The sequence below is a fragment of the Micromys minutus genome (assembly GCF_963924665.1).
Source record: "Micromys minutus genome assembly, chromosome: 21".
Classification (NCBI taxonomy): domain Eukaryota; kingdom Metazoa; phylum Chordata; class Mammalia; order Rodentia; family Muridae; genus Micromys; species Micromys minutus.
In genome coordinates, this window is record NC_137956.1 from 43,965,581 (window position 1) to 43,991,592 (window position 26,012).

Sequence of the window (26,012 nt, forward strand, 5' to 3'; positions counted from 1 at the left end):
CTGGAGGCCTGGGGATACTCCCCCAACCCTCCAGGCCAGTCTAGCAAGAGCTTTTTATACTGCAATGCCCTAAAAATAACACCCTCACTCGCGAATGGGTGGGAAGCTGCGGTGGCCGGTTCTTTACACCCACCTCCGGAGCAGCTGATCTGAAACCCCGAAGAAAAGGGATTATGCAATGATTTGCTGTCTTGCTTGGGCAAGGTTGGGGGGCAAGGGGAGGATGATCTTTCAGCCAAGTGACATGGGGAGGGCTGAGGATAATGCAGAGAGGACCGCAGCGAAGGTGTGTGCTCGGAAAACAACGGCTTAACAGCAGACTACACAGAATTCCTGGCCAGCCCGGGCCACGGTGAGATAATAGAAAGTTAAAATGGAAGGATGCCGGAGGAACCAGAACGAACCACAGATTGAGACATCTCATTACAACGTGAGAACCACAGCAAATGAAATGGTTGTGCCGGCTGGTTTTTGTTTGTCAACTCGACACAAGCTAGGATCATCCGGGAAGAGGGACTGTCCTTGACAAGATGCCTCCAAGGGAGGGCTCAGAACACTGGAAGGAGTGCCACCCTGGGCAGGTCTAAGAAAGCAGGCTGGGCAAGCCATAGGGAGCAAGCCATCAGCTCAGCTTTAGTTCCTGTCCCAACAACTCTCGGTGAAGGTCTGTTAGTCCGGGATATGTAAGCCAAACAAATCCTTCCCTCCACACATTGGTTTTGGTCCGTTTTAACACAGCAATAGATAGCAAACTAGACAATCATATTGTAAAGTGAGGTGGCTCAGTGGGTAAGAAATGATTGCTTGCTGCAAAAGCCCAGGAGTCTGAATGCAAGTCCTGGGACTCAAGTTTAAGAAGAAAAAAAAAAAGCCAGATGCTGGGATGGGGGCACCTGTAATCACGGCACTCATTTTGGGGATGGGAGGAGGAGAGAAGAGCTTCTGGCAGCTGACAACCCAGCACAGTTATGTCTGAAGTGACAGGACTTTACCCCCATCCATTTCTATCGTTTGCTGTTTCCAGAGATTGTCTGGGTCTTTGAGGATTTTGAGAGATAATTTATGAAGCATATCAACATGAGAAAAAGAGCCTGGGCGACATACGGTGCCCGGCATCCAGTTACTTCCTGAAGTATTCATTTCCTTTTATTCTAGATTCAGGAAAAGACACTGAACTCTATCTCCAGCTTTACCTTGGAGCCCAGTAGCTCAACAGGGACACACAACATGAAGGCCAACGAAAGGGTCTCACCTTGGACAGAGGCTCAAGCAATGACCTCCTGTTGAACTATATCCCTAAACTACTGTCTTAGTCAGGGTTTCTATTCCTGCACAGACATCATGACCAAGAAGCAAGCTCCTTGTCCCTTTGGCTTTCCCACATGATTGACTACAGAACAACCCCTTTTTGTTGGATTCTATAAACCCCACCCCTCAGTTACCTGGCAACAGCCAGGTTTGCTCCGCCCCAGTGACCTGACACTATAAAAGGGGCTGCTTGCCCCTCCTCTCTCTCTCTCTCTTGCTCTCTCTTGTTCTTTCTTACTCCCTTCCCCCTCCTCTTTCCCTTCCCTCCCCCCCACCACTCTCTGTCTCTCTGGATGTGCTCATGACTGGCCTCTACTCCTCTATTCCTCTCTTCTCTCTCTCTCTCTGCCTCTACTACCCTCTTAACTCCCCCATGACCTGAATAAACTCTATTCTGTACTATACTGACGTGTGGCTAGTCCCTTGGGGGGAGGAATTCCCAACATGGGTCCCCCAGAGGCATCTCCCTTGCCCCCAGGCCTCGCTGCACCTTCATGGGCCATATCCACCCCCTTCATCCTTTTCCTAACACCCAGAAGGCATCTTTTAACAACACCTTTCCCTTAAACTGCTTTTGTTGGGTGTATATATATATATATATATATATCAGTGACTGGAAAAGAAACTAACAGGTTTTGTGGTTCCCTCTACCATATGAACCATATTCATTGCAAACTCCAGACTAGACAGGAAGCCAGGGCTACACAGTGAGACCTTATTTCAAATAAATAAATAAATAATAAAAGAAAAAAGAAGGGATGGAGAGATAGCTCAGTGGTTAAGAGCACTGACTCCTCTTCCAGAGGTCCTGAGTTCAAATCCCAGAAGCCACATGGTGGCTCACAACCATCTGTAATGAGATCAGGTGCCCTCTTCTGGTGTGACTGAAGACAGCTATACTGAATTTAGATATAATAAACAAATAAAAGAAAAAAAAAAAAACAATAAACTCAGTAGTCACTGTGTAACCCCAGAGTTCATGGCCCTTACATAGAAAAACTGACAGTAGAGTTCAAGGTCAGCCTGTAAGAGTCACTGGATTCTAGGCCAGCCTAGGGTACATGGTGAGATCCTATAACCAAAAGCAAAGCAAAGTCTATTTCTTTCTGCTTAGAATGTTGGCTTGCCGCCCAGCTATGGCTATGTATCAGAAAGTATATTTGAGATGAAAATTCAATTGCTTTCCTACTGTCTTTTGAGCCAAACTTTGGGTTTTAAGGAGGTTCCAAGGGTGTGTACTAAACTTTTAGAGTCAATTTGACAAATTTGGGAAGGAGATTCAACAGAGGAATTTCCCACATCAGATTGGCCTGTGGCCACATCTGCAAGAGATTGTCTTAATTTGACGTGGGAGGGCCCAGCCCACTGTGGGCAGCACCATCTCTATGCAGGTGGCCCTGGGATTTATAAGAGGCAGTGGAGCATGAGTGACCCAGTGTAGCAGAGAGTTGTTAATTCACTTTGCTCCCTCCCCCCTCCCCTTAACATACACACCCTTTATATTTTAATAAGCCTAACTAGCTCAGTGGTTGGGCACTTCCAAACTTTCCCATGACTAGCACACACACCCCCCTCTGGTATTCCTGAGTAACAGTTTCTAAATCTATATTTTATCTTTGCTGCACTATTTTTCTGGGCAGTTCTCCCATGAGGCCGATTTTCCTTAGCACCTACATTGCTGGATGATTTCTCTCCTGTAGCTCTTAACTCTGATCTCTCTGCTTCTGTGTCATGGCCATTCTGTCCCTTCTCTCCTTGGTGCCCCACCCCTCCTCCTGGGAATCCTAAAAGGCCCCCTCTTTCACCCTGCCTAACCATTGGCCATCGGCTCTATATTGATTAATCAAAAACAATCGGGGACAGGGACCCTCAGCATCCGGGCATGCAGATTCCCATGTGATTTTGGGAGCTGGATTAAGACAAAGCATTCGAACCAATCCCCAACAACCCAGTTTATGAGCCAGTGAGCACCATGTCTCCATGGCCTCTGCTTCAGTTCCTGTGTGACCTGGAAGTATAACAAACACCCTTTCCTAAATTTTGATCACAGTGTTCTTCACAGTAAGAGAATAGCAAAGTAAGACAAATGTGCCCACTTGAGCCATCCAAACATTAAGAAACTGCTCTTTAAAGTAGCTTTATGAATGTAACTCAAATAAGAATAAAGAAACAAACAAATAAATAAATAAACAAATAAAATGGGATAGTGCTTGCCTAGTATGCAGGAGGGGCAGAGTTCAGACCCAGGTACTCTGTAAAACAGGCATGGCAGATGGTTTCTGTAATCCCTGCATTCTGGAAGGAAAGGCAGGAGGATCAGAACTTCAGGCTCATCCTACATTCCACAGTTTGGGGCTAGCCTGGGCTACATGATTCCATTTTTTTCATCTTTTGTGTATGTACATGTTTGTGTGTGTGTGTGTGTGTGTGTGTGTCTGTGTGTGTAGGTACATGTGTGTGCACATGTATGTGAAAGTCAGAGGCTTACATGAGGCACGTTCTTCACTTGTGTCCCACCTGTTTGGACACAGGGTCTCTCAACTGAATGTATTTTGTAAATAAGAATTCCCAACAGGGCAACTCTCTCATACCCTTCCCACATAGTGTTTATGTAAGTACAGGGTATAAGAGATTCCATTTCCAGACTTACTTTGCTAAGAGTGAAAAAAAAGTCATAATTAGCTCCAGACTAAACTGAATGAGTACGGATATGACATCACCTACAGCTACAGAAGGTAAAAATAACAGACTTTATATTTTTTCCCATTATGTCTAACACAGAACCGCCAAAGTAAAAAAGACTTAGTTAATAACCTCTGTGACCAGAGCAGCAGACCTCCAGCTATAGAACTCTGAATAGAAATCTTTCTTTAGAAAGGAGAAATGGTAGCAGAATATTAGCTCTGGGAATTTTAGAAGCGACATTAAAATGCCACCACTAAGCGGTCATGTAGCTCGACTGTTAGAATGCTCACCTAGTGTGGAAAGGGCACTGGGTTCCACCCCCAGGCACTCACAAAGCCTGGTGTAATGGTTCTTGCTGCATCCCTGTCACTCGAGATGCAGAGGCAGGAAGACTGTTGTAAAATCTGAAGCCAGCTTGTACTATGTAGTGAGCTATAGGCCAGCCAGAGTTACAGAGGGGACTCCTATCTCAAAAGAACAACAGATATGTAAAAATGGGTTAGTTTGTTCTATGGTTTATCAATCTGACAAGACCTAGAACTACCTAGAAAAGGCTCTGGGCTTGCTAGAGAGGGTTCTCTAGGTTAGGCTAGCCTCTGGGCATGATTGTAAAGAATTAGCATTTTTTGTCTTGTTTTTGTTTCTCAGGATCTCTCTATGTAGCCCTGGTTGTCCTAGAACTTGATATGTAGACCAGGATGGCTTTAAACTCAAGAGCTCTTCTTGTCCCAGTCTCCTGAGTGTTGGGATTCAACACTGATGATTAAGTTTAACGAGGTGAGAAGACCCACCCTGAAAGTGGGCTTCTGGGGTGTGACTTGCTAAAAAGGAGGAAGGCAGGAAAGGTCACGTGGCTCTCCCTGCTTCCTGGCTGAGATGCAAAGTGATCAGCTGCCTCAGGCTCCTGCTCCACCTTCCCCTCTGTGACTAAGGACGGTACCCTGGAGCTCTGAGCAGAAATAAATCTCTCTTACGTTGTATGTGTGCCAGGGCATTTCATCACAGCAGCAGGAAAGGAACTAATACAGGGAATTCCAATATACTAAAGGGACAGTTCTCTTTCTGCTGTTTCCTGGGAGGTGGGGTAGGGAGGGGAAGGATCACACACACACACCACGAGAGACTCTGTATATCTTTCTGTGACAAAGAGTCTGAGATAAATAGATGATTGATAGATACATAGATGATAGATAGATATGTAGATAGATAGATAGATAGGTAAATGGTAGATAAATAGATGGATAAATTGAGTCTCATGTAACACAGGCTGGCCTCTGTCTCCTGGTCCACTTTGCCTCCATCTTCTGAATGCTGGGATTGTAGGTGTGTAACACTGTATTTTTGACTTTTTCATCTACACACTTCTTTGTACTAAAGTTTGAAGCTGAACACCGGCTCACCTGACAACAATCACTGAGGGGTTAGGCAGATGGCTCAGTGGGTGGGTGGGGGTGCTTACTCTGCAAACAGGAGGACCTCAATTCAAATCCCCAGCACTCACAGAAAAAGCTGGGCATGACTGCATGTGTCTGCAACCCCATCATTGCTGGGGTACGGACAGACGGATCCCAAAAGCTTGCTGACTAGCCACTCTAACCCAGACAATGGTCTTCCAGTTTAGTGGGAGATCCTCCCTTAAAGTAAGGCAGAGAGCAATGCCCTCCTCTGGCCTCTGCGTGAGCACTACTATGTGCACGGAGCTATACACTCACGTGCACACACTAAGACACCATACACAGGCACACTCATAGGGGAGGGAAGGAGAGGTGTTGGATCTATAATCAGAGATTGAGAGAACAGGAAAAATGAAACAAGTATCCTCCGTCGCTTCCCTCGTTCTGAAGAGCAGTTTGAGACAGTGGTCTCAGGGGTACCTGGAGGGTCTTCTCAGGGGGGATTCGGGGAGGATTTTCACTCTGGCATTACTGCTTTTTCTCAAACCCTGGAGATGTTAGGTGTTGGGGGGAGAGCTGGAGACAGGAAGCAAACTTCAGCTTTGACAGTCAAACCTAAGAGCCCTTGGCTTTCTTCTGCTTTGTTTTGGCTTTGTGAAGCTTCAATGCTAATGGTGGCTTGCCAGCATTTGGCACAGCGGGGAAGGCAGGCCTTCTCTGTCAGCCTATGAGAGCTGGTGCAGCTTGAGCAGGCCCAGTTTCTAGACCCAGAAGGAGAAATCTCCCACAGGGAGAGGAAGCTGCTCTCTCTTCTCCCAATCCCGGACCTGCAGAAGGTGTCCTCCCAGTTGGACCAAAATTTGGCAGAGTTCTTGTGTCCAAATGCCCAACAGTGTCCTCAGGGATGCTGAGGGCTGGGCAGAGGATGCTGACACACAGACAGAAGAGAGAAAAATAAGCAGAGGAGACAGATAGGCAGGGGAGGAGGTGCTGACTCTCCCCTGGCTAGTCCTCCATCTTCCTGGGATTCAGCTGAACTAGGAACCAAACCAAACCAAAAAGCAGAGCCATCTGGGGTGCATCTGAGAAGGCCCAATAGAACCTGAGCATACCAGGACACCATACTGATCAGCCCCGGGGAGCCCAGAGTTCTCCAGACCTACATCAGTATTTGTGTGGTCCAGAATACAAAATGTGCAGTGCAGTTGTCAGTGATTTTATAGTTTTAAGTCATCATTTTATTTTTGGAGACAGGTCTCACTAGGTAGCCCTGGCTATCCTGAAACTTGCTATGTACACCAGGCTGGCTTTGAACTTCTAGCTCTGGGCCTGCCTCCACCTCCCTAGCGGAAGAGCTAGAGCAAAAGCCTCAAAACAAAGTGACAGAGCATTTTTTAAGGGACAACAGCAGGACTGGCAAGGCTCAGCAGCGGAAATCTAGGCAGAGATGGGCGGACAGTCGAGGTCAAATCCTGTATTGATCATTAGGCTTATACTCTGATTAAAATTAGGAGTTACGGGGTAACGAGATGACTTCAGTGCTTGACGAGCGACCTAACTTCCCAGCACCCACAGAAGAAGCCAGACATGGGAGGCAGCATGCCTGTGTCCCAGCGCTGGTAGGTGGAGACTTGCTGACTACTCAGTCTAGCCAACTGGCGAGCTTCAGGTTCACTGAAAGACCCAGCCTCCAGCATTATAGAGCAACAGAGGAAAAGATCAGATATTGGCTTCTGATCTCCACACATAAGTGTAATGTTCATTTCCCCCCCAAAACTCTACTTTTAATGATGGTTCTTAAATGTTTCAACCTCCCTTGTAGCCCACCACCCACCAGAGGTAGTGGAAAAGAAAGGATACGGGGGAAGTGGGCCTGTTTAGAAATGGCTCTTTGGAGCCACTCCTGTCCGTGTTGTCTGGCAATGGGCAGTTCAGTTCACAGGTTGGCAGCAGCTCAATCCACTTGGTGCATGGATTCACCTGCAGTGCAGCTCAGTAGAGTCGGGATAGCAACAGCAGTGACGTGACCTAGCAGACAGCCAGGCCTCCAAATCAGCTGGAGGGACCAAGAGGGACCAGGAGGGACCAGGAGGGATGCTAGAAGTCCCTGACTGTTGCCTCTCTCAGCGAAGCGAAGATCAGCAAAGACTTGAGACCCACAAGCAGTGCACAGCCAGCTCTATCAGCAAGTCAAGCTCAGCCTCCATCACTGTCCATCGAGTCCTGTTTATACCTTCCAAACATTCCGTCCTCCACGGGTCTCGCCTCAGCAGTGCGTCTGTCTCAGCTGACATCACTCTGCCAATCAGTCCAAGGCCACAGAAACAGCAGGAAACTGCAGCACGGCGCCATAAGTTTTGTGGTGCGTTTCTCTCTATGGAGCTCAACTACACAATGTAAGGCGGACCAATACATGTGTGTCGTTAGCAAAGAATCCTTCATCACGTGTCCTTTCACATGCTTGCTTTAGCAGAACATCCTTTCACTGTGTCTGCTTCAGCCCAATGTTCCTTTATGAGTCTGCCCTAGCTTTTTACCTGTGTCCACTTCAGCAAAATGTTCCTTTGTGTGTCTGCCCCAGCAAAACACCATCCAACCGATTTCCCAAAGAATCCTTAAGTTCCCACTTCACATAGGTACATACATGTGCACCACCACATGCATACGTGTGCAAACATGTCTGCGTACATGCACACAAAATAAAAAATAAAAATGACTCACTGCAGTGTTTTGGGCAAAAAAAGTGATAGTGTGTTTAGTGTCAAAAGGTCACATTATCATGTTATTTTTGAGCAAGGTCTCTGGAGGAAGCTGTCTTTGAACTCCATATGCCAATGAGGATGATCCATCTCTAGAGTGTTGGAGTTACATGTGAACAAAACCAGGCTGATGCAATGCTGGGGGTCAAACCCAGGGCTTGGTGCATACTAGACAGGTGTTCTGTCTACTAAAGCTACATCCCCGTCCAAAGATCATTTTAGATACCATGTTGAAGGCCTTTTATAGTAATTAATCTATAGTACTAAATAAGTAATTGTAATTAATTTGTAGCAATTAAGACAAAAGATTAGAAGGACCTATACTTGCTATACCTGAGAATTAGAGACAGGAAGGTCAGGAGGTCAAGGGTTGTGAGGCTCTTCTTGGCCACGCTACCTAGGGACAAGTTGACCTCTTCCCTGGGACTTTCCAAAACACCCAAGAATGTGAGGCTCTTGCGCAGGTTAAATTGCCCCTGCTCTGAGACTTTCTCAAAACACCCAGTTTTGAGAAACAGAAACAGGGACAGAATTTACTGGCTGACAGCCACAAGGTCTCATGGAAAAGCCATATGCATCATCATCAGCCTAACCCTCATCCAATGAATCCAAGAGTCACTGGGACCCACCAATAAGAAGCCACCACTCCATGCTGTTGCTGAAATCTGCCCTCAGAACTGTATAAAAATTGTGTACTTTGAAGCCTCAGGGTCATCTCTGTCCTGATTGTAGAACAACCCCAGTGCACTGGACTTACCAATTAAACCTCTTGTCTATTGCATCGGTCTCAGTCTATCTGTGTCTCTGTCATTGGGCCACACCGGTCCCACAGGGTAACCTTGGCTACATAGTACATAGTAGTTATAAGGCTAGCTTGTGCTACATGAGACCTTGTTTCAAAAATCACTACCAACAGAACACCTTCCACTCATGCTCATGCTAACAACTATAACTGAACTCCATGTGTAACAAAAAATAAATAAATAAAGGAGACAGGGCAGTAGGGAGTGACTTGTTGGGAGGAGTATTTCAGCGGGAAAGGGAAAAAAATCAAAGAGGGAAGAGAGGGGAAAGCAGCTAAATCTCATGATATACAAGTATGAGATTAAATAACTAAAAAAGGGATTATTGCTCAGCCAAGGGGCTATCAATAGTTGGGCCATAAGTTCCATTGTGGGTCATAGAGATGGCTCTGACAAACGTGCGGTGCCAGGGCATGTATGTGCATGTGCACGTGCGCGCACACACACACACACACATACACACACACACACAAATACATTTGCGGGTTTATTTTTTTTCCAGTCTGCTTTTATATTGTTCTAGGTACAAGCAAAGAAAAAGGTCAGTCTAAAGGCATAAACAAAGTAGTCAAAGAACAAGCAAGGCAGAAACAAAGGCCCCATGATTACCGCATTGGGGTCTTAACGAGAAAAGATACATCAAGATACAAAGAACATGCTCTTTTTTTCTTTCTCTTTCCCTGCCTTTGTCTCCTTCAGAAACCTCTACCAAGGGAAAACCAAACCAAACCAAACAAACAAACAGAAACCCAAAACCAAACAAACAAAAAGATAAAACGAACACATTCCTCAACAGCATTCATCTTGAGCCTACTTCCTTGTCCTAGTCCAATGTCAAAGTCCTGCCCAGTTCCTGGAAGGCGGCCCCAAGAGCTCTCCATATCCCAGAACCCTGTGACCACCACTCACCATCTGATGATGCCAAAGCCCCCTGTACAAATGGTGCCAAGTCATATAACTCATGCATAATCTCATGCATATCCTCTCATATACTCTACTCCTTCCCTCTCTCTCTTAAGACAGACCCTTCTTCTGCTGGCCCTGGCCTTCCAATTTGCCTGTCTAGGGCTGGGGTCGCAGGCCTGTGCCACCATATCCAGCCCACGTTCAGAAGCAATAAACAGAGCAGAAAGCGAACCACTGCTCCAAGGGGCCGAAGCTCTTGGAGCTTTCTTTCCTTTGGGGCTGTAACATGGAAGCCCATCATGGGAAAGCTAAGGTACTTGGGACACCTCTGGGTCCTCTCCTAACCATAAAGACATGAATCTTGGCTGCAGGAAGTTATGATCACCTTTAGCAGGGGTTGGCCAGATATGGTTAGAGAAGTTAAGGCAATCATGCATAATAATTAAGTGGGTAAGGTAGTTTTCCTCGGCAGTGACCTCTCGAGAGGTCGATGGCTCAAGGTCATCAGCATTCACAGAGTCAGAGACACCCTTAGCTACGGGAGTCTCACCTATCAGTCAAGTGGGCTGGAGAGGTGCTTCTGTAGGTAAAGGGCTTGCAGCTTGAGGGCCTGAGTGGAGATGCCTACAACTCACGTAAGGCCAGACAGGCAGTGCTTCTGTATCAAGTGGGAAGCAGAGCAGAAGAATCCTTGGATGCTCCAGGGTCAACTAGTGTGGTCTGTGCAGTGGAGAGCCACAAATGAACCAACCACAAGAGACCCCAAGTCAAACAAAGTGGAAAGTGGGACTGGCACCCAACATTGTTTTCTTGAGAATGCACACACACACACACACACACACACACACACACACACAGATTAACAGGGCTGCAGATATAGTTCAGCAATTAAGAGCACTAGCTTCTCTTTCAGAGGACCTAGATTCAATTCCCAGCATCCATATGGCAGCTCACAACCATCTGTAACCCCAGTTTTGGAGAACTGATGCTCCCTTTGGGCCTCCACTGGCATCAGGGCATAGGCAAGTATATGGTGCACAGACATACATCCAGGCAAAATACCCATATACATAAAATAGTAAATGCATCTTTACAAAAAGACTTAAAGATTAAAAACAGTAATTAACGTGCTGAGCACTTATGATTTTTCTGGGCACAGTTATAAATCTTTTATGTGATTCATCCCTTTCAATCTTCCTTTTATCCACACCTTACAGATAGAAACCTGAAGCTCAGAGAGCCTGCTGACAGAACCTAGGAAATGCAGTGACCTGTAGCAAATGCAGCCTGTGGTTTTGGATTTTCTTACTAACACAGTAGCATCACTCAGGTCACAGGAGCGAGCTATCTTCAAATATGGAAAAAAAAAAAACGTTCAAGAGCCAGACTGTCTTCAGCAATTGTTCATACGGGGCGCATGGCAGCCTTAAAGCCATCGACTTTCTGGAAACGGGCCTCAGATATTCCAATATATTTAGCTAACAAGTTCTAATAGATAATTATCTGGGGTCTAGCTAAGGTTCTCTGTGCTTGTGTATTAACCATGGTGACGGAGAGATGACTCCTGTAGGGGGTCTTTTCAGATCTCACAGGGAACATCTCAGACATCAGACCAGAGGCGGGCTGAGTGATGTGCACGGGGTAACCTGGCTTAGCACTGAGGACCCTCAGGCAGGAAGATCAGTAAAGAGTCTAGCCTGGGCTACATTAAGAGTCCCATCAGAAAAAACAAAAACAAAACACAAATCCATCAAGACCATTAATTTTATAAGTGTTGCCAACAATTATGTCACGCAGCCTCATAGAACCTGGAAGAACCAGCTCCAGATGTGGGTCCACCTTGATGTACTCATCATCCTTTAAGAATGTAAGGAGGGAAGACCAGACATCCAGGACCGGTGTAGTTAAGTTGCGGACCCCGCTTGGCCCAACTGGAGGGTGGGCAGCACAGGAAATCCAGGTTACCGCCCCACTGAAGGGTGGGAGGCTGCGCCGCTCACCTGACATGCCTTGCCCGCCGGGCTGCTGCAGCCAGGATGACGGGTGGTGCACTTTGGGCAGCGTTTCAGCTCGGAGACACAGGGAAAACCAGCATGACCACAATGCAAGCATATAATCAGCCCGCGCATGCGCAGCCCGGCCTGCCGCGCATGCTCAGCAGCGCTCGCTTCTCCGAACCCTCCCTAGGCCCCGCCCTCAGGCTTGGTCCCCGCCCCCGCAGGCGCGGTCAGCTCCCGAACCCCGAACGTCCATATCCGGGTTCCCTCCGCCGCCGCCGCCGCCGCCGCTTCGTTCTTCTAGCCCTGTCAGGAGTGGTGTGATTCCCGACCAAGATGGCGGCCGTGGGGCGAGTCGGCTCGTTCGGTTCATCTCCACCCGGGCTAGCCTCGAGTTACGCCAGCGGACCCCTAGCCAACGAGCTGGCGTCCGGCAGCGGCGGCACCGCAGCGGGCGACGATGAGGACGGGCAGAACCTTTGGTAAGGACCGCACCCCTCTCCGTTCCCCCGCGGGTTATCTCCTCGCCAGGGCGGACGCCTCTGGGATCCCCGAGCCCCGCGGGAGCTGGGAGCCGGGCGGGGCCTCCCGGGAGCTGGGCCCGGCTGTTTCGTCCTCGGTCGGGCCCGGCCTCAGCCTGCGCCTTGCTCCCCGTTAGGTCCTGCATCCTCAGCGAAGTCTCCACGCGCTCGCGCTCCAAGCTCCCGACCGGGAAGAACGTGCTGCTGCTGGGTAAGTGATCTCTGCTGTGGCCGGGGTGCACGGTCACATCCGCTCGCCCACTGCCTTTGTGCGGACAGTCGGGCCCCGCTGCGCCCCGCCTCCCGGCTTGCAGCTGACAGCTGGGGGGACAAGGGGGTCCCCCGTCCATCCGGCCTGGACCCTCCGTTTTTTTCTCCACCCTGGGATGTGGGGTGGTTCTGTCATCTCCTCTGGGAGAGAAGGAATGAACATAACACGGGAATCCTAGTGGTCTGGGATTCTACCTAGAAAAACGGGGACAGTTTTTCTGACAGAGATCGGTGGCATGATGGCTCTTGGTGAGATCTCCAGCGCAAATGCATGCCATTAATATTTTATAGCTGACTCTTTTGTGTAATTGACAGGAGCCAGTGACTGGGTCGTGATGAGTGTTATTTGAATCAGCGTTCTCCCGTTCTCCCAGTGCTGGGGGTTCGGGTTGCAGTTGCCTTTTTAACTGTCACCTAATAACTCTGAAATTTGTAAAGGGCAGTAGAACAGCGTTCTCATTTAGTTCATCCAGCCGAATGACTAAGGTAAGGGAGACATGTCTCTCCCTCTTCTTTAGGGCTTTTTTTTTTTTTTTTTTAAATCTACTGGCTGCAAAGTGGGGATAAAGGACCAAGGGACAATAAACAATCCCAGCTTTGCATTTTTGCAAGTCCTTCCAGCTCCAGGAGAAATTCCAACCCCCACCATTTCTTTTTACATGCAGGGTGTTAGAGTGTATAATACGATGACAGTAATATTTTTAAAATTTGGTAGTGGGTGTTCCAAGACTTCAGACTCTTGATTTTAGCCCAGAGACTGAGAAGCTGTGCCTAAAGAGTTTTAGTTCTAAGAATTGCTACCTGAGATGCTCCACAGGTGACAGTGAATGAGCAGGTAGGAGGAAATGACCCCTTTTCTATGATGTCCCCCTACCAATTACATGCACATGTCTGTGCTGTGGAAAACTCTGGTCAAGCTCCCTGAAAAATCAGCACTGTGCCTTGCCCGTCTTTTCCTATGATTGAAAGCACCACATGCAATGTACAGATGGCCAGGTCTGAATAAAGGCCCCTGTCAAGTACAAGCCATGCGATCTTAAGCAAATCTACTGGCATCTGCAAACCTCGGTTCATTCATCTTCCAAATGAGAGCTATGGAGAAACAGTCCCTACCTCCTGGAATTGTGGGAGGGTCAAGTGGTGCACTGTGTAAAGCCAGGCAGCAGAGACTCTTGTGCGGGGACCTGGGGGAATGAGAGAGTCTTCCAGGGAAGTCTTTAACAAGTGAATTGGGGCTGCCATTGAGTTGCTGCTCTGCCTGCTGCTTGCATTGCCCTGTGCCCACTAACCCTGTCTTCCTCCTCACAAGGAAGGATTACTGCCTAAATAAGTTGTATTGATAGGGCAGAGATAAAATAGGCCCCAGTTCCAGGGAATGTCTTTAATTACTAATGTAGACAAATTACTAATGTAGACAGATTGTGTATTGGTAAAGTGAACTTAAGACTGAATGACCCCCTTGAAGTTGATTCTGGTTTAATTACTCTGTTAAATAGATTTCTTTACGAATCTCAAAGGTAAACATCAGCAGTCTTTTCCCTTTCTGGTGTTTTCTAGATCCTTCTGGCTCTGGGTCAGTCTGTAAGACTTGGCGTACATAGAGGCCCCACACTCCTAGGCTAGATTTTCTTCTGATGAACTTAAAAGTTCAGAAAGTTCCATCTGGTGTCATTATATAAGCTTGAAATGTCATACTTTTCTTTCAGTAATGTTAGAGTTTTCCTGAGCCCTTTTCAGGTTTGCAAAAGGCTAATCATTGATTTTTAAAAATACTGTTTATGCAAATGCAGTTACTTTCCCAAACTTCCTTTAAAGAGTGCTTGGAGGCATTAAGCTATCAGGTAGCATATCACTGTTCAGTCTGTGGTGGTAGAAAAAAGAAATACACAGTGGAGTCACAGTTGACTTTGTTATGAGTTTTAGGGTATCAGGTCTGGGAGATGCTTTACTCGAATATGTCATTCATGAATGGTGGTGGTGTTTTGGAGTCTATATCCAAAAAGAAAACAAGTCTGCTATAGGCCTTTCTTTGAATCCCTTACATATCCACCCTGCATATCCACACATCACAATTTAACCCTTAGCTGCTACTTCACCTGTCCTCCAAGCAGCATAAAAACACACGGTCTTGTTGGGATGGTGATGGTAGTGGTTATATACATATGAATATAAGTGCCCGCAGAGATCAAAGGTGTCTGATTCCTCTGGAGGTGGCTGTTCAGGCAGTTGTAAATGCACTGTGGATGCTCTCTGACTAGAACTCAGGTCCTCAGGAAGAGCAGTACATTAACAACAGTATCTTAACCACTGAGCCATTGCTCTCAAAAACATTTTCATACACATTTCATCTGTGGTTCTATCCTGCCCAATTTAGAGGGTAGATGATAGCACCAATTTATAGATGAGGCAATGGTATTATATAGTTAAGTCAGTTCTCCAAAGTCATATTGTTAAGGTTCTGTGTGGCATGGCCCTGGTTTAGCTTTCCAACTGGATTGAACTCCCTTCAAGTACGACAATGCCTATACAAAACCCTTACTACTCAATGGTTATTTTTGACCCAAAATACCAGTATCATTTAAAGGAAAAGAATCTGGTCTTCATCCAGTACCCAAGAGGGATAAGCCTGAGGAATCTAGGTGCTGGATAGGGAGACCCTGGGTGATTTGGTGATACATTCCTGTTATTCCAGCATTCGGGAGATTCAGGCAGGAGGATTCAGGTACAAAGCCAATCCCAGGGACATATGACAACAAACAAGCAAGGAAAGGTCGTTGAACAATTAAGAGCACTGGCTGCTGTTCCCAGGACCCTCATGGTGGCCCACAACCATCTTTAAGTACAGTTCCAGGGGATATTCTGGCCTCGTCAGGCATACAAATGGGGCACATCCACATGTGCAGGCTAAACATTCAAAAATATAAAGAAAAGCTCCTTAAAAAACAAAAAACCAGGAAAAGAAGAAAATTCAAGTGCTTATTGGGCTTTGGGATGTTGCTTACTGAGGGTTATGGTTAGCCATGACGCTGTGCCTAAGCAGCCATTTAATCCACCTAGGCTTGGCTCAGAGTGAGGTTCAGGAAGACTATGACAGTACTCAGTCATTTTACCTGTGTCTGTGTCTTTCTCCTTTCTTAGTACAGGAGTGGGTAGTAGGGATTGAACTTGGGGCCTCATATAGGATAGGCCTACATTCTTAACACCGAGGTACATCCTGAGGCCCTGAAACTATCTTTTGAGGAACAGGGATTAAAGATCACCAGGGTTCCATGAGTAAAGGAAGCATGATTTTATTAGTTAAATTATGGTGATGTTGTTGTCTGGTGTAATTGATTATGAGATTATGATGCTAGTTAGAATGATAAAAGAAGAGCATCTCTCATATATAGTACTAAGTTGAGGATTAGCATAAAGCTATGTTTATTATATATCACTACTAAAGAGACCAATTAAAATGTTATGAAGATCAGATGGCATATTGCTATCTTAAAATAGGGTCAGAAAAAATTTCTGTAGAAGATCAGATACTAAGTAATGTGTGCTTTGTGAGTCATAACTGTTTAGTTCTGCTCTTTAGTCCCCAAACAGCACGGATAATCCACGAGTGAATAAAACATAGCAGTGTTTCAATAAAACTTTGTCCACAGACACAGGCGACAGGCTAGCTTTAGTCTCTGACCTGGAATTGCTGGATAATCCCTTTTTGTAACCCCTTTGTTGCTGTTAGCTTTAACCCTAAGCAGACATAACAGGTAATGGCGGTTTCTTTGAATGGTTCACAGTATTTGGCACGGTAGATGCTCAGTGAATACATGTTACATGAATGGTGGATTGACTCTCCATATAGTTGGATAGAGGTTTAAGAATTAAGAGGAATGGACACATTTCCTCCAGTGTCGCTGTCAAAAACAACGCAGAGCTCTGGTGCAGAGTGACAGGTACAGACAGGTAGAGTGGTTCTTGCACTCGAGTGAAGTCCAGCGAGAGAGAATTCGATCAAAAGCAGTGAAGCTCATAGAGTAGCCGGACATGGATGCACAGACTTCCCAGCAGCAGGTAGAGCAAGATTAGGAACTCAGTCATCCTCATTACATACAGAGCGAGTTAGAGTTCAGCCTGGGCTATATGTGACTTGTCTCAAAAAACCTTAAAACAGAATGAATAGGAAATGCCAAACAGAAAAGTCCAGAATTAGGAAAACAAAAAAAATAGATAACTCATGGTGCCTTGTTAGCAAACTGGGCAAGTTAGTAAGCTGTCCTTGTAGGACAGTGGCTCAGCAGGTCACCTCTTCTTTCATTTCCCATCGGATTTTAGAATTATTCTGTGCAGATCATTCATGGAAAACTGGGCTGAGATTCCCTTCCTGCCCTCCAGAAGCTTGTAAAGTCCTCCTGGGAGCCGGCAGAGTAACAGTCAATGAAGCGTTAGTGTGCAGCAGCCTCAGGACACTGTGTTGCTGGAAGTGCAGTGGTGACACTTTGGGAAAGAAGACCTGCTGAGGAGGCAAGGCACCACAAGCACCTAGGGACAGAGTCCACTTAGGTCAGACTCTCAAGGAGACTCTCTTCCTGTCTGGACACCACCTCCTGACCTATAAATGGAGATAATTCCATGCTTCCTGGTATTAAAGGAACCAAAAGACATTATGTCTAAAATCCTTTAAAGTTGGAGGTTACTAACTTAAAACTAGTACGTGCTAGAGAAAGAAAAATAAAATATTAAATAAATGAAGCCATCTGTCAAGTGTGTCATGCACACCTTTAATCCCAGCACTTGGAAGGCAGAGGCAGGTGGATCTCTGTGAGTTTGAGGACAGCCTCCTCTATGTAGTGAGTTACAAAATAGCCAGAGCAACACAGTAAGACACTGTCTCAAAACAAACAGCTACCATAACTCTATTGCCTTAAGATTATTGGTATTTCCATGCTTCTTTAAAGGAGTATTTGTGCCAGTTGTGGTGGCGCACACCGGTAGGATTTGCTGAAGGAGGAAGAGGCAGGAGGATCACAAGTTTGAGGCCAGCCTGGGCTAAAAGAGTATTTGTATTTGCTTTTTATATAAAAACAGACAAAGAAAAAACATATCCTGGGATTCAGGAGAGTGCTTGTTTGGGTTCAGCTCCCAGCATTGCAAACTGTAGATGGTGGCACACACATGATTTTTAGCACTCAGAGGCTCCGGCAGGGAAGTCAGATAGTCAAGGTCGTCTTCAGCTACATAGAGTTGGATTCCAACCTGGGCTCTGTGAGGCTTTGTCTCATAATAAAAGCAAGCCCAACAATCTGAGTTTGCTCTCTGGGACCCACATAAAGGTGAAAGGGTTTCCCATGTGTGGGCTCGTGTAGAATTCCCATAAGTTTTAGCTTTATTAGCAATCAATTTTGACTTTACTTGTTCATGTACAGAATTCTGCTAGACCTTTGGCTGTCATAAAGATGTGCAAGTAAGTTGGCATACACCAACATGGGGACTTTACTTAATTAATGACTAGTATCTGGAACAAATATCTCTTTGGATAGATGGAGAGATGGCTCAGCAAACACTGAAGAGCACTGGCTGCTCTTCCATAGGGCCCTGGTTCAATCCCAGGTATCCACTACTGTTTGTTTTACAACATTTGCAACTCCAGACTTAGGGGATTCTACCCCCTCTCTGTCATCTGTGGATACTGCACTGACAAACATTCAGGCAAAATGTCAATTCATATAAAATAATTAAAATTTAAAAATAAAAATGGAAGCAATATTTATCACTTACAGCTGCTTTACATCATAAAAAGTAAAACTTTTATATTTTATAGTCAGATTTTTTTTACTATGTGTTATGCTTCACGTCATGTAACAAGGTTTTTATCCGTGTCAGTATATGTGACTTTATATATTTTTAATATTTATTTTTATTGCTGAGTTCAGAAGCACATGCCTTTAATCCAGCATTCTGGAGAGAGAGGCAGGTGGATCTGTAAGTTTGAGGTCAGCCTGTCTATGTAATGAGGTTCAGGCCAGCCAGGGCAGTATAGTGAGGTCTTACTGCAAAAGAAACAAACAAAATACTATATATAATAAATGTATATATTATATATATATAATTTATATAATTACTTATTTATACTAATTACTCATATGTAGCACTTAATATATACCTAAATATATATTATTATTAGTGTGTATGGAGTGAGGATAAGTTGATTGAGCTATTTGAGCTAGTTTTCTCCTACTTTTTTTTTTTAGTTTGAAAATTGACAACATTTTTATTATTCTCAAAAGACATTACATCACAGTGAGATTTTGAGTTCCATGTTTGTGGCTGGGGTGTTTAGTTTGAGACCAGCTTGTGATATGAGAGAGCTCTGTGTGCTACTGGGCTACATGGCAGGATCTCGTCTCACAACAGCACACACAGTACATAAATAACAAGCTGATAGGAACAATGTCAGAGATAGATTACGGCACTCTAGGCCTTTCCTACATCTTCCGTCCTGACTAGAAAGAGATATTTGTTCCAGATACTAGTCATTAATTAAGTAAAGTCCCCATGTTGGTGTATGCCAACTTACTTGCACATCTTTATGACAGCCAAAGGTCTAGCAGAATTCTGTACATGAACAAGTAAAGTCAAAATTGATTGCTAATAAAGCTAAAACTTATGGGAATTCTACACGAGCCCACACATGGGAAACCCTTTCACCTTTATGTGGGTCCCAGAGAGCAAACTCAGATTGTTGGGCTTGCTTGGCAAGCATTTTACATCCTGAGTCTTGCCAGCCCAGCCTTTTCTTTTCTTATTCAATAATAATATATTTAGCTGTATCATAATTATAGTTGCTTACAGGTCATTATTGTTACATCTTATTTTCCATGTATCCAGTATTGTCTTTGGGATCAATTCATATGAGTGGAATTGCTAAGTAGCACATACCCTATATATAGCTGCTGATAAAGAGTTCAGTGAGACTTTGCTCTCCAGAACAGAGGAGCGTTGACAGCCATTGGGATCAGCACTTACTGGCATTAGCGTTTATTGAATTAAACTGATTCTTAATTCCTTTTTAATCAGTCTGTGACACTTGGAATTATAACTGAGAACATGTTCTAAAATTCACTAGTAATGGCCATTGCTAAGTGATGGGAACTGTCCTATGTTGTGTCAGTTCCTTGTGCTGAGTTTCTCCCAGGATGTCTGCTGTTTTGCAGTTAGGAGCTTTCAAAGTTTCATGAGGATTCAATATTAGCTTTGTCTTTTTGCTCTGCAGATACTCCTTGGTGTTTCTGAGCCTTTAGTCTGAACAGGTGTATGTGAAGGTTTGCTCATGGCATTGAGTCCTGTTCCCATTCTAACCACCTAGGAGGCAGATGCTAGATCAAAAACCCCCTTCTCTTTGGATTCTCCACATAACCAGTAGAGGGCAAAATGAAAGATCTGAGGCCCTTGAGGCTGGGTGTGGTGTTACACACCAGCACTTGGGATGCAGAGGCTGGTGGAGCTGTTATTTCAAGGTCAACCTGGTTACATAGGGAGGTCCAGGATAGTCAGGACTCCATAGAGAGACCCTTGTATCAAAAACAAAACAAAATAAATAAAAAAAAAAAAAAAAAAAACCTCTCATAGCTGTTTGTCACTAGAACACGCTAGTTCATTTTATATCATGCAGGGTCAAGATGGCAGGTTGGGGATTCTTCACAGTTTATCATGATGTATACCCTGATTGATGGGGGTGTGAAGATGCCAGCCAAAGCTCTGCAGAGAAGGTGTGTGGCACCAAGCCTATGCTAAGCAGGAGTAAAGTGTCCCAGGAAAAGAGAAGTTGGGGTGGGGAGGTGGAGTGGCGGGAGATGGGAATGCAGAGTGCTGTTTAATTTGACCCATTGTCATGAATGATAGGGGTGGGTGCTGATCCAGGCCCAAGGTCCTGGTGTGGCTTTGTGTTCATGAGCACTGGCAGGGTTTAAGTTGCTTTGAGTTTCAGACAGTACTACCCACTTTGTATGCTGTGAGCTGATGTGCATTAACTTCTGTGAAGCCTGGGAACAGTGCTGTGCTTTGGTATCCATGGTAGCAGTTATAGCTCCTGCTGTGTGAGACTTCTCACTCTCAGGTGCTTCATGATGCTCTTCTAAAGTACTGCTGCTGCTTTTACAGAGGAGTTTCATTTCTAACATGTCACAGAGCCAGTGAATGGTAATAGTAACAGAATTTCAGTCCACCACTGTGGAGATGGACTCTGGTCTTCACATAGAGGTTACCTGATGTGTCCAGGTTCATACAGCTCATGATGGTATGTCACAGTTAGAGATCCTGTCTTCATATTCTCCATCTGTAAATTGACATTACAGAGTATAATGGCAGGGTGGTGGTGCATGCCATTAATCCCAGCAATCAGGAGGCAGAGGCAGGCAATTGACTGTGAGTTTAAGGCCAGTCTGGTCTACAAAGTGAATTCCAGGACAACCAGGGCTACACAGAGAAACCCTATCTTAAAAAACAAAAAAAGCCATCAAAGTATCTTAATATGGGCAATGAGACAGCTCAGTAAGTAAAGTCTCCTGTTGCCAGAGTTGATGACCTGAGTTAGATCCTTGGCATCCACATGGTAAAAGGAGAACCAAGCCCCTCAAGTAGTTCTCTGACACCGCATATGCACCATCGCAAAGGCCTTCCTCACCTCTGCAATATATACATATAGACATGTAAAACTTTTATTAAGTATTATTTTATTATATTATGTATAGGTTATATAATATGTGTTATTATATATTGTACATATAATATATGATACATACTATATATCATATATATGTATATAATATTTTGTTACTATATCCCTTTGTTGAGTTAGAGATCTTCTTTCAGGGACTACCAGCATACATTTTCCTTATGCACGTCTGGTGATTTTGTAGATTTTCAGAGATCTTATGATCACCTTGGTTTTTAAATTTGAGCTAAGGAATGAGAATTGATATCTGTGGTTGCTTTAGAGAAAACTAAAGTTCTGGTCAGTGCTTGGTCTTATGGGTGGCTCATTTGAGCAGAGAATTGACAGATGACTTGGAATACAGGCTTTACTGTAGTCTGCAACAGTGATTAACAAGCCTTTGCTCACCCACTGGTCAGACATGGGCTCTTCCCATGCGGTGGGCTCTTGAAAGTCTTCAAACCTAGCTGGGGCAAAGCAGGTTCCAACTGACATTCAGGGATTGACTATAGTGATTTTGAAGCTAAGATTGACTTTTGTCAGAGTTACAGGGGAGGGAAATGAGGTAGCTCGGTATGTAAAAGTGCTTGTTACCAAGTCAGATGGCCTGAGTTTGGATCTGCTCAGCGGAAACAAAGGAGCAACAACTGCCAGTAATCCTCTGACCTTCATGCTCTATGGCGCATTTGTGAATGTGCAAATACATACACAGAAACTCAGAAACACACAAAATAAATGTAATTATTATTATTTTTTAAGTTTTAATCCCATTCTGGTGTTTCTTTTTTTTAAAGATTTATTTATTTATTATATATAAGTACACTGTAGCTTATTATTTTTTAATGTTAGAGTCTATAAAAGACTTTGTGAGAGATCCATGTGGCCTTAAATTAAGTTTCTAGCCATTAACCATGAAAACCTTTCTAGCATCTGTATGTGGACATGAAAATAACTATTATGGGCTGGAGAGATGGCTCAGTGGTTAAGAGCACTGACTGTTCTTCCAGAGGTCCTGAGTTCAAATTCCAGCAACCACATGATGGCTCAAAACCATCTATAATGGAATCTGATGCCCTCTTCTGGTATGTTTGAAGACACACTATAGTGTAGTCATACACATTAATTAAATAAATAATTCTTTAAAAAAAAAAAAAAAAAACTATTTCATCCAGATTCTCTTTTCTCCCTGTGCCCCATGTTTGGAGAGAGTCTCCGTATGTGGTCCACGCTAACCTCAGACTAATGATTCACTTGCTTCTGTCTTCAGAGGAATTACAGGAGAGCACATCCAGCTTTAGTTTAGCAGCACTTTAAAATATGTTTCCCCGGACTGAGGGCTCTAGCTCAGTGTAGAATGCTTGCCCACTTAGAGTTTATGAGGTCATGTGATCAATTCCCATGCTAGGAAAAAAAAAAAGCGAAAGTATGTTCTCTTTAAGAAAATCTATTTTCTGCAGAGAAAATTCTTAGATTTTTGTACAGAGAAAAAGAGATGCCTGTGAAGACTGGCAAATCTCTTAAGTTTGAGGGCAGTCAGGGCTATGCAGAGAAAACCCTGTCTCCAAACAAACAAGCAAAAACAAAATAAAAAAGAAAGAAAATCTAGTTTATAAAGATGGACATTTAGATAAACTTATTTTAACATCATTACCTACAGTGTTCTTGACTTGACAGGGCTTTGACCTCTATTTTCTTAATAGGTACTTTGCTATGTAGATCAGGCTGGCCTCACTCAAGAGGTCCTCCTGTCTCTGCTGGGATAAAGGAGTGTGCCACCATGCCTGGTGTATAGCCTCAAGTTCTATGAGCATGAGTCACGAGCAGTTTTCATAGGTGTGGTAAAAGGCCCAGCAGTTGCGGAAGATCATGCTGTCAGGAGGGTGTATGGCGGTGAGCAGTGGACGGAAGTGCTGGTGAAGGATCTCCAGTGCCTAAGACATGACTTCTGTTTGGGTGAGGAAGTAGCCAGTTCCTCCAGAGAAGAGTAGGTGATTTCTTGTCTAGAATTTCCTTAAAAGCAAGCCCTTTGTGTCCTGCTTATGGCTAGAGAATGTGCCTCCTGGAGCTCTTGGAGCTCACTATTAGTCCCCAAACATGAGGTCTCCTGCCTCAAGTGTTCCCTTCTTAGTGCTGGGATTGTGGTGTGCTCTACTGTGGACTACTTGGGGCATTAAGATTTAATTACAGGGCTTGAGAGATGGCCTAGTGGGCACAGGCACTTGCCACCCAGTCTGATAACCTAAGTTTGAACCCTGGGACCCTGTGGTAGGAGAGAAGCGACTCCCCCAAGCTGTCCTCTGACTTTCCACATGCACACTTACATGTATGCAGACAGGGTGGGAAGAAGGGGAGCAGAGAGACAGGCAGAGAGAGAGACCGACAGACGGACAGATAATAAATTACTGTAAAAATAATTTTCAAAAGATTTTAATCCTGACATGGTGGTACATACCTTTGATAACAACTCTCTGGAGGCAGAGGCAGGTGAATCTCTGAGTTTGAAGCCAGCCTGGTCCACAGAAAGAGTTCTAGGACAGTCAGGACTATATAGAGAAACCCTGTCTTGAAAATACCAAAAAATAATAAAAGATCGTAACTGTATTTGCTTTTCCTATTTATTTACTTTTTTAAAAATGTGGCTGGAAATCAAACTCAGTGCCTTGTGTATGCTAGGCAAGCTCTCTGCCACTGAGCTATGTATTCCCTGGGCCTCATTTGAAAAGTTTATTATTTATTTTTTGTTTGTTCATATGTCTGTGTGTGCATATGTCTGTGTTTGAGTATTTGCATGTGTGATAAATGCCTTTGGAGACTGGATCTTTGGAGCTGGAGTTATAGGTGGTTGTGAGACACCCTACAGGCATTCTGGGAGCTGAAGTCCAGTCCTCTGCAAGAGTTGGTGTTCTTAACAGTTGAACCAACTCTCCAGCCCCACTTCCTGGTTTTATAGATCCCACTTAGCTACTTTAAGAGTAGTGTTGTAAGAAATAGAGACGTGTTGACATTCCTGTCATGTTATCTTTTTTGCCCTAGCTTCTTAGCACTTTGGTTTTCAGTCAGTTAACAATAAAAACTGTTTTTAGGGTCATGTCTTACAGCCTTGGCTAGCCTTGAACTCATAGTGATCACCTGCTTCTGTCTCCAGAGTGCTAGAATTAAAGGTGTGCTGACCCCAGACTTAATCTTTTTCTGATTTTTGCCTTTCAAGACAGCTATTCTGGGTAGTCCTGGCTGTCCTGGAACTCACTCTGTAGACCAGGCTGGCCTCAAACTCAGAGACCCATCTGCCTCTGCCTTTTTGAGTGCTGGGATTAAGGACGTGTTCCACCACTACCCAGCTTCCCAGACTTGAATTTAAGAGTCTGGCTTCTGCCACACAGTGTCTCTAAAATATCTAAACTGCTGGTGGCTCTCCACTGTCAGAAGAACAGTTTAACTTTTTTAGCCTGGCACGCTGGCCTCCTTAGTCTACTTTTTACATAGCCCAGGCTTGCCTCTAACTTGGGATCCTACCTCACTTCAGAGTGTTGTTGGGACTTAGGCTGTGCCACCGCCAAGTGTTCATTTGTCCTTGTTAGAAGGGCACTTCTTATGCCTGGGTTTTTGTGCTCACTTTATCTTTCTGAAATGATTAACTCCTGGTGGTTAATTAATCCTGCAGGGTTTGGCTGAAGTGTTGCCTTTGTTGCAAAGCTGTCTGACTTCGGTATTACTAGACTCCTCTCTCCTTACTTAGGGACAGTGACTGGCAGGCCGTTTTTTATTTCTAGTGTATGGTTTGGAGGCAGGTGCAGCTCTCTCAAGCATTTCCATAGTTCTTTTAACAGGGTGATTAAAATGATTCTTAGTGTGAGAATCTGCTCCAGCCTCCTGGGGTGATGGGTAGAAATTCTATTCCTTAGAGTTCTGAAGCAGTTACAAAGATGTAAGCTAATGCTATATAGAGCTAAGAGAATCCACATTGCAGGACCAATACAACAAACAGTTTGACATATCCAACTTTGCAGCCATTAGCTTTATTTCTAGCTTAAGCATGATGGGTTATCATGGGAATTACTGTTATTATCATAGATATTACTGTTTTTAACCTAATCTGTTGTTTTGATGGCTAGTTTAATAGTATACATAAAGTAGCTCAGAATACTCATTTAATTGCCACATTCTTTTTCTTAATTAGGTAAAATTATACATGCTTGCTGTGCAGAACATACTGTGTGGGACATATGTACCTTGGGCAATGGCTTGTCGTGTTGTGTTGCCAGTCTTGTAATAAGAAGCCTCAGCATGCTCTGGGCAGTGCCCCCTGCCACCACCCCATGCTGCTGCATGCTCTAGGCAGTCCCCTCACAGTTCCCACGCCCCATGCTGCTGGCCGGCCTGGTACTTACTGCAGTGCAGGAGAGCTCTCGCCTGGCCTTTTCTTTCTACCTGAGACTGTGACCTTTGTGTCTTGGCCTCCCCAGCTCCCAGATCCTGGGAACAGCACTTCACACTGTTCTGTGAGCTCCTCTTCTAGCGCTGTATAAAGGCGGGTATTTGTCATATTTGTCTTTTGTGCCTGGCTTATCTCACTTAACAATGTGATCTCTGAGTTCGGCCCCATTTTCACAAAGCCGGAATTTCTTTTATGACTTCACACTAATCTGCTGTGTGTCTATTCTTTTTTTTTTTTTT

General features: G+C 44.7%; 1 protein-coding gene across 1 annotated transcript in view; it reads left to right on the forward strand.

Moving 5' to 3' along the window:
* Positions 1-12,096: 12,096 nt before the first annotated feature.
* DYNC1LI1 (dynein cytoplasmic 1 light intermediate chain 1) overlaps positions 12,097-26,012 on the forward strand; it is a 30,152-nt gene continuing 16,236 nt past the window's right edge. The window contains exons 1-2 of the mRNA XM_080934064.1: positions 12,097-12,334; positions 12,511-12,584. Of these exons, the coding sequence (XP_080790190.1) occupies positions 12,189-12,334; positions 12,511-12,584 (220 nt within the window). The 5' untranslated portion in view covers positions 12,097-12,188. The remainder of the gene's footprint in view (positions 12,335-12,510; positions 12,585-26,012) is intronic.